We start from the raw sequence: 9,276 nt of genomic DNA on the forward strand, positions 1-9,276 counted from the left end.
AAAGGGAGGTGGCAGAGGGGTACTGCGAAGGCCTGGGCTCAGTTGTACTTGGTCTCCTTCTAAATAAAGCATCTCCAGTCATACTGGCTTGAGCTGCTGGCTCAGCCCAGAAGCCTGGAAAACTAAATGACATCATCTGCGTACCACTGACAGACGGTATTTCCGCTCAGAAACTAAGTGCACGGATTTCAGCTGAAGAGTGTGGCCAGGGAGCATTGCTGGTTTTAGGGAATCCCCTAAAACTGCCCTTTCTCCCTGCAAAGGACCTGGGCAGGCAGTTGACCTGCATTTTCATCTCTGCTCTCACCCAGGGCATCCCAACCCAGCCCCTCTGTGCCCCAAGAGGGACCCTGCACCTCAGGAGGGACCCCAGCAGCATCTCAGCTCTCTAAGCCAGTCTCACTCCAACACCACGTGGCTGGGCCAAGTCCAAGGACTGGCCCATTGGCTCCTTTCCCCCTGTGCTGCCAGCACTGCACTGACCGCAGTCCTGCGGGGGCTGCTCGCCCAGAGGCTGGGGCTGGTGGGGTCAACCACATGTGGCAGCAGGTCCGGGGCTGTGATTCCAGAAGGGGGGTCATGGGTGGGAATTTTGGGACTCACCACAGTAGTACTCCAAACCAATATACTCACAATCCTTGTCTGTATCTACTGCCACTGAGAGCAGGGTATTTCACCATCTTGTGAAGTGACATTGTGGAGAGGAAGGTAAGCAGCAATACAAAGCATCTGCATCCCTCTGGCATCCCACAGATGAGGACCCACAAGGGGACCAGAATTGCCCTATCAACTGGGGACTTAGAGCCTGGTGGTGTAGGAGCAGGACTGGGGGGCGAGGATTTCCCGCACGCACTAGTTCAGCTTCAACTGTGCTTTCCTGGGTGGCCTTTGGCAAATAACCTGTCATCTTCGCTCCGGGTTTCCTAGTTGTACAAGTTGGAGCGAGTGGGATTCTCCTCTGATTTCCACAGCTCTCTGGATTTGGTAGAGCTGATCCCCATCTGCAGGGGTACATGGGAAAGGAAAAATCAAGCCCAATAACAATAATTACTTTTCTCCTTCCCATGGGTGCTGTAAGGATTAGCTCATGTTTAGCACAACTCCCTGTAAGTGCTAAGTGTTATTAATGTCTTGGATTCCTCCAGGAGCAAATGTGGCTTTCCAGGGAGTGACGGGGTTTTTCCCTCACTGGCATCGAGCTGCAACTAAGTCATCACAGCCCAAGGTAAGCAGCATCCTATTTCTGTTAGGCTCAGGGTGTAGGGCAGTGTCTGCAGCACAAGAGCAGTCCTCACCTCGCTTTCCATCGGTGTTGGAGGGGTGAAGCCCATCTATTCTTGCACCGATGCACAACCAACAGGGCTCTGGAGGAACACGCATCCCACAGAGGGTCTCAGAGTGCGGTGCCCTAATAAGGGCTCATCTCACCAACATGGCAAATGGCATCTGCCAGACACGCAATGAAGAGGGGTTGAGCCAGGGGGTCCCACCAGGAGCAGCAGGGGACATGGATGCAGCATTGCCTGAGGTCCACCCAGCAGTCAGGGCCGGAGACCAGGTCACAGCCATGGCATAGCTTGGGGCACAGGTTTGAGTGTCCTGGCTCGAGCAGGGATGCATGGATGGGGGTCAGTTCATGCCCCTGGGTGCCCTCAGGGTCCTGACACACAGCATCTCTGTGCACCACGAGTATTTACACTCCTGTGAAGTGTGGAAAAGCAATGCACATCACCTAATGCTGGAAAGCCTGTGGGAGAGGATAAATTCTCTTTTCCAGGCTCCAGTGCTGGAAAAAGGCCCCGAGTCCTCCCAGGAGAGGAAACTGGCTTGTGGCTGGCTCAGCCTCTGCCTGACCGCTCCAGCAAATGTCCCTCCCACGGACCCCCCAGCTCTCTGGGCAGGGGTACAGGGGGCTGCAGCTCCTCCAGCTGTCAGACCCTGCCACCCTGGCTCTCCAGCCCTGCAGAGACAGGGCTGACTTTTTGTGACCCCTTCTCCCCGCGCTGACTCAACCGTGTCCCCATGGTGGGTGGCCGCAGCCCGGGGTGGGATGGCGTGAAGGTAGAGGCAGTACAGACTGGCAAGCTTTCAAAGAGGCCACAAGCTAAATAAATAGCCGGCAGCCTATTTCAGTGGCTGCTATATTTAGCTCAAGGAACATTTATTTATAGGCTTGGCAGCCATTCTGAGTCAATAAAAGCCCGAGAGCTGGAAAAAGGACGTTCCTGGGTTTCTCATTGCAGTAATGGCTTCTGCCATGCAAACCACGAGGAGCGAGAGGAGAGGCAGCCTCAGCACCAGGGCAGGGGGAGGAAGCTGTGCTGGGTGCACACCTATGGGTGCCTCTGCCAGGGGACAGTGCTTCCGCATACTTGTATCCCCAGCTAAGAGCAGACACCCCACAGCATCACCTGGGTCCCCTCCCGCATGGGCGTTGCTGCTGGTGACCCAATGGCCCAGCGGTCCCCTGGCCCAGAGGGAATTTCTCTCTAAAACATGACGGGATTTAGCTGTGCCCACGGGAGCAGTGACATGAGATGTCAGCCCTGGGGACTCCGCTGCAGTGTCTTCTCCAGGGCAGCAGGTTTGGAAGAATGAAGCCAGGAGCAGGTAAATGGGGAGGGACATGGGAGCAATGCTCACGTTTCTGTATTAAATAATTTTCCCTTTCCATGTCACGCATGGCAATGAGTGGTTGAGGGAGGAGGGCATGCAAGCAGCCCCTCTGAAGTCGCTAGTGGGGTCAGCCAAGCAGGAGGCTGAAGCTTCACACCAGGCAGTGCAATTTCTACCCCAGCAGCAGATGATGGCAGTAGTTTCCAGAGGCTTTACAAAAGACTCAGCAATTGCAGCTGGATGAGGGGAGTGGATTTATAAAAGACCAGAGGATTTAGCCCAGCCTGAGGAAAACAGCTGTGGGGATGAATGTCCCTTCTGCATTTAAGTCAATAAGCACTGCAGCTTTCTGGAGCCAGAGCTGCAGGGAGCCTGCTCATGCCTTCTCCTTCCTACAAAGCAAACCTGCTGCAGGGGGGAGCGGGGAAATGCTTCCACTAGCCTCTGCTTGAGCACAGCCCAGCTGAAAGGGGCTGCTGGTTGGCGCCTGCCAGCTGCCCCCCGTGCACAGCACAACTGCTGCTGTGGGAAAGAGGTGACAGCTCAGTCGGCCATGGAGGGACCGGCGGATGTTTATAGGGTTTAGCTGTAGTGCGCAGCGAGCGTGCGGCTACACACTGCTGCCACGCCAGGAGGAAGGTGGGAGCAGAGCATAGCTGGGAGGCAAAAAAAAAAGTAATAATAATAATAATAATAATCATCATCATCATCATCATCATCATCAGAATGTATTTAAATGCAAACACTCCATGCCTTTGTGCTTTTTAGCTCAGCAATCTGCACCATCCCCTACACTTGTAGGGGGGAGCAGGACCTGGCCAGTCCTTTCCATTAGAAAGGGGCTGCTCAGGTGCCTACCTACAGCTTCAGAGCCGCGAACCACACACCAGACCATCCGAAACCCCTAGAGTGGTTGTTTGCAGTCCGTGGGCCCATGAATGCCCCAATTAATTTTTATCCCCCTACTCCCTCAGCCATGAGTCTTATTTCTGCTTTGAATTAGTCCAGCTGTAGCTTCCAGCCTCGGGGCACTATACATAGATGTGGGTCTGGCCGTGCGTCCAAGTCTGGCTGTGTGTCCAGGTCTGGCTGTGTGTCCAGCTCTCCACTGGCTCTGGCCCCCATCGATGCAGCCGAAGATCCATTGCCCTCCCCAAATCCCCAAAAAGGACCCTCCAGTCCCACCCTGAAAAGATCTGGCCCTCAAAAACTAAGGCTGACACCAGCTGTTAAAACACCTATTCGGGTATTTATTACAACACGTTGTTCCAAAATACAAAAGAAAGGAAAAGAAAGTAGAGGGTAGAAAAGCACTGCTGTTTACAGCCTCCGGTAATAAATAAATAAAGACGAGGCAGGGGCAGGGTGTCTCCCCGGGTCCGACGCCGGCGCTGGCCAAACAGGCAGCGAGGAAGGGAGCGTGGTGGGGCTGGTGTCCAGAGCCTCTCTTCCCTGCTCGGGAGTCCCCAGGTATGCCAGGGTGGGCGCAGACCCCCTCCTCATGTTGTGCTTGCTGAGGAAGGGCCTGATCTTGCAGGGATGGGGGTGGGAGCTGAGGAGGCTCAGCCCCAGCGCGGTCGGAACCTGCCTGTTCCCTCCCCGTCCACGGCTGCCCCAAAGGCAGGTGAGGTAGGAAGGGTGATGCTGGACCGGGACCCCAACGGGGGTCTGCCAGGGTCCCCCGAGAAAGGGGCGAGACCTGAGCTCTGCTCTCCGGTGCGGTCTCAGAGCAACCTTGGAAATGAGTTCAGCACAGCATGATGAGAAGGACCCCAATCCACGGTGAAGCAAAGTCACGACAGAGACAAGAGACCGTGCCCAGGCCACTTGGAGAAGGGCAGTGTTAAACCCTGCAAATTAAAATGACTCTTCATGGGGCTGGCGCAGTACGGAGAGTGTTTCATACCACGGTGCAGACAGGGTTCCTCTTCCCTTCCCCTAATGTCTCCTCCTTCACCTTATAGCCAACTGGAAACCTCCAGGTTGTACAAGGAGCCCAGGCGATGGGTGCGAAAAACAAGCACTGGACTCTGTCCGCTTACGACACCCTGATTTATGTGTTGGATAAAGGCTTTATCCAGTCCCATGTCGGGAGCCATTCCCAGCCCCTTTCTGAATCCCTCCAGGTACTGGAGGCTGCTCACATCTCTCCTTGCTGCTCTGCCACTGAGCTTGCTCTAACACCGGCCATGTGTCCTCCCCAGGCTGTGCTGTCCCCAGGCAGGGGGAGCTCACTGGCACAAGGAGGACACTCAAGCCAAGAAAGTCCAGGGCATGTGGCTAAAACGGGGCACCAGTGCATGAGCTCAGCTGAGTGGGGTGAGCTTTGCAAACCAGCTGTGATGGCAGAGCAAGAAGCCCCTGCAGGTGACAATGCAGCCTGTAGGCGCAGCCAGCAGAAGAAGGTGAGAGGACCACAACCTGGAGGGAGCTGACTCCATGAGTTGGATGCCTGGGCAACGCTCCTTAAAGCTGTTACAAAAGCTTTAAGCTTTTGCCATTTAATCCTCTATTCTTGGTGCCAGTGAGTTCCTGCCTCTTGCAAACATGAGCAGGCACCTGTACCAGGGAGAGGAGCCGCAGGAAGGGAAGGGAAGAGTTAAGAGAATGGATCTGCCCTGGCTTTGGGTGTCTTTAAACCCTTAGGAAGCACCACCCTTCAGCTCCTCTGGCAAGGGTTTGCTGGGCTGGGTTTGCCTCCTGGGGCTTGGGACAGCTGGGAGCTGTGCTGAGTGCAGCCCCAGCCGGGCTGCGGGGAGCAGAGAGAAGGTGTGATGGGGCCTTGCGTTTATTCACAACAGAGAAACAAAGAGCAACATACAAAGAGTAAGAAGCAAAGAAGTACAGAATCATAACCATAATAATTGTAATAATAATAATAAATACTCAAATCTATCATTCATAGATTGCAATGACAACACTGATAGCTTATTATCATTAGTATTAAGGATGGGAGGGGGAAGGGAACAACAGGAGGGGGTTCTAGGGGGGATCGTCTCCTAAGGGGCCGATGTAATGGGGATGGATGTCCAAAGAAACAAGCAGACAAAGAGAAGGGCTGGGAAGGCAGCAGGGGCTGGGGACACTGCTGCCGAGGCTGGGGACGAGCCTGCTCCGACCCAAGCCTCTGGCTCAGTGTTGCCGACCTGATAGCTGCCCTCCTTCTGGCTTCACTCAGCCCCCCGAAAGGCAGCCAGGAAGGAGATGGCTGGGAAGCTCAGCCCTGGGGACAGGCAGGGGCTGGAGGGAAGGGCAAAATATTCTTCTAGCCTGAAGGAAAGCTGTGGTTTGCTCCATCCTTTGTGTGTTGGGGAGCTCAGCCATTGCTGCTGCCACGACTGTCGGGCACTCAACAGCTTTGTTGGTTCCTCCCTTGAAAGGAGAGACCTTTCCTCTCCTCTGCTCACAATTCTGCCACTGTGTGTCCCTACGAGTAAATGCACCCTCATCAGATCGGTATGGAAAGACGATTTTTGGTTCCAATGAGGCTTTGGTTTGGGTCATCTGGCTGTGAGAGCCCATAAAAAGACTTGGCTGACAGATGGTGGTGAGGGCTACCAGCCGGCACATCCATCCTCGTGATAACTCACAGCTCTCTGATTTATGAACAAAGTGGTCTATTTGACAGAGTCTGATTTTAAAAAATCATTTAAGTAAATTGCAAGCCCCCTCAGTGACCCTGATGGCTTTGGGTCAGCACTGGCAGGAGACACTCAGGCAGGGCTGCTCCATCAAGGCATATTTTCTGGATGTAGCCTTAAAATATTGCACGAGAGGGCTTCTAGTGCACATGCCCAACATAAAGGGGAAGGATGAACGCGAAGTACATCAAAATAAGGCTGCAGAGGTGGGTCATTGTTGGGGATGTCTGTTAGCAGTTATGATCTACGAATCTTAAAATCTACTTCTCTTTGCTCCGGTTTCAGAGGAGAGGGGAGTCCGTAGTGCTTAAAGCCTCAAACATGGCTGAGGAGCATCCAGGGGATGGCAGAATGGAGATGACAAAAAGCAAACCACATATCTGCCTCTTTGCAGACACTCAGAATCTCATTTACAACACGTGCCCACTCCTTCCTGACTTACTCCAGCTGTTTTTTTGCGCCCATAACGCACCGCATCAGCTAACGGGATCAGTTACATGAGAGCTCGCTAGCGCCTTGTCTCATCTCCTCACCTGGCTGTGCCGACCTGTTGTCCTCTTTTTATTAAATCCCTTGGGAAGTCATCTAGCCCCTTTTCCATTGCCCAAAGCTACACCTAACCAGCTCCTGCCAGCAACTTGCCTGACCTGAGCTCAGTTGACCCATGCTGGCACCAACCCTGGAGGACTACGGGATGGGCAGGAACTGAGTGATACAGAGCAGAGATCAGCAGGCGATGACCTGACCGCTGGCATACTTGGGAAGAGATGCCACTGCCAACGGCAGCAGGAGAGGAAGGGGGACCAGCAGTGCTGCTTGGACAGGAGGCAGGCGACACTAACCCTGGGCTCGGGGGCCTTCCTGGTGGGAGGACAAAGCCTTTTCCCCTCCCTCCTTGGACTTGACATCAATGCCCACTTAGGAGACCCTGCTGCGAGTGCAGCACCCGAATAGCTGCCTGGCTCATGGGATGGACCCAAATGCTTATTGCAATCTAAAAAGGGAGCTTAGAAAATAGTGTCATTGTCCTTTCATGGCCAGAAGAGAGAAATGTTCAGGTTGGCAACACTGAGATGGTTTGAGGTGGTTGCTGGAGGCAATAATGGGTGGCAGTGGGCTTTCAAGGGATGACTACGAGATCTCTCGCCCTCATCAAAAGCGATGTGGGGAGAGAGGCAGGTGGTCCCTGGCTCTCCAGCCACCCTTGTCCCTCCCTGCCACACCTTGGGGAACCAGGCAGGAGCACATGGGGGTCCTCAGCATCTCACCAAATGGCCCCATGGAAAACCAGAATAACTAAAGCCAGCCTGAAGAGAGCGAGGAGCCTCTGGGAACACTCGCCTCAACTGCAGACACAGAGGTGGTTGGGGAAGCAACCAGCTGAAGTGAGCAGCCCCGCCTCGCATGATTGCAGCTCCTCACGCCTCTACTTTGTGTTCAGTTTTAAACCTGAGATCATTTGGTTTTGTCATGTGTAGTTTGATCTAAAGATAGAAATGAATGACAAGAGGAGGACCAAGGGAAAGGGAGAGAAACCGTGTGGACCCAGAAAAGAAAAAAACACCACTCCAAGGATGACACAGGACACAGACATGCACAAACGGAGACCCCTGAGGTATTAGCTTTGCAAACTAGCGCAAGACAAGGGAGAAAGCAAAGACAGCTGCAGGGAGAGATGTGCTTTGCAGCGGAGGCAGTTCAGTGCCTACAGCTCCAGAAAGCAGCTTCTCAGCAAGCCTGATGTTAAGGTTTGGGGGCAAGAGCTTGGCTCCCCACCGGGATGGGGGGAAGCAGCCAAACGCCTCTGAAAATGAGTTGGTTGTGCCCCCCGTGTGCTTGCAGAGCTTCGTGTCTGGCTGGCTTATCACCCACTGGAAGGAGGGGAGCCAGCCCAGAGGGGAACAGGGCCGGGTGAGTACCGGCACCTGCAAACACACTCCCCGTGAGTTTCTCGGATGTGAAGCAAAGGATGGGGGAAGCCTGAAAAACCACCGTCCTCAAAAGGAAAACGGTGCCCATACCTCCCAAGCAAGGTAGCAGAGGGGCTGGGACAGGCAAGCAAGACACCCCCCTGACAAGAAATCCCAACTACCGCCAGCCTCCCCTCCCTGCCTCCACTGCTGCAGCCTCCAATGCCTTCCCCACGTAGCTGGAGGTGACATCCGGCACCCTTCCCTCTGCTTCAGGTGACTCCCTCCTCACCCTCTCCAGCAAGGATGGGCAGCCCAGGGGAGGGAAGGGGGGCACGGCCGGGGTGGGGACGATGGCTGGGATGGAATGATGGCTGGGATGGGGGTGATGGCTGGGGGGAGGATGAGGGGAAGCAAACAGAGACCAAGGGGTGAAGAAGCGGCAGCAGCTTCCAGAAGAGAGTTTTCTGGCTCAGTTTGTGTTGTAAGAAGGTTTTATGGTTTGCTCGTTCGCTTGTTCATTTCTAGAAAAAGTGCCCAGAAGAGTCTCCTGTCCCCTTGTTGCTGTGCCCAGAGGGAAAGGGGGAAAATCTTTTGTCATTGACATGAGCTATAGAAGGAGCCACAGGCCTCAGATATTGCTTAGAAACTCGTATTTCAGATTTAAATACCATACACAGTAAAAATAGAGCTGAAAGTACCGCCCCACATTGTCTGCAAATCATTGCCAGAATGAACAGCTTCAATAAATTAAAAACAAAACAAAAAAATTGAAATATTATTTACGTCTCAATAAAAATTGCAGTAAAACCATTTACCTTTTCCTTTGTGTGTGTTTTCGGGTTTTTTTTCTTTATATTATATATAATATATATTTATATATGTATAGGGCTGCTCCAGTGCAGCATTTTTAGGCTACTTAGCCAGAGAAACATGGGGGAGCATGCTTAGTGCACCCGGGTGCAGGGAAGGGGCGGCCATGGTCCCCCCCACAGGCGCTGTGCCCCATCCCCACGGGCAAAATTGCGACCCCTGCCCCTTCCCACTTGAATTTTACAGGCTGGGACCCCCTGGGGATGGGGGGGGAGGGACGGGGCGGGGGCGGGGGG

General features: G+C 53.8%; 1 protein-coding gene across 1 annotated transcript in view; it reads right to left on the bottom strand.

Moving 5' to 3' along the window:
* Window positions 1–903: 903 nt before the first annotated feature.
* The window catches only part of DUSP8 (dual specificity phosphatase 8), a 36,109-nt gene continuing 27,736 nt past the window's right edge, over window positions 904–9,276 (bottom strand). Inside the window, exon 7 of the mRNA XM_009328592.1 lies at window positions 904–1,001. Coding sequence (XP_009326867.1) covers window positions 904–1,001 — 98 coding nt within the window. The remainder of the gene's footprint in view (window positions 1,002–9,276) is intronic.

The sequence above is a fragment of the Pygoscelis adeliae genome, unplaced genomic scaffold, assembly GCF_000699105.1.
Source record: "Pygoscelis adeliae isolate BGI_AS28 unplaced genomic scaffold, ASM69910v1 Scaffold166, whole genome shotgun sequence".
Lineage (NCBI taxonomy): Eukaryota > Metazoa > Chordata > Aves > Sphenisciformes > Spheniscidae > Pygoscelis > Pygoscelis adeliae.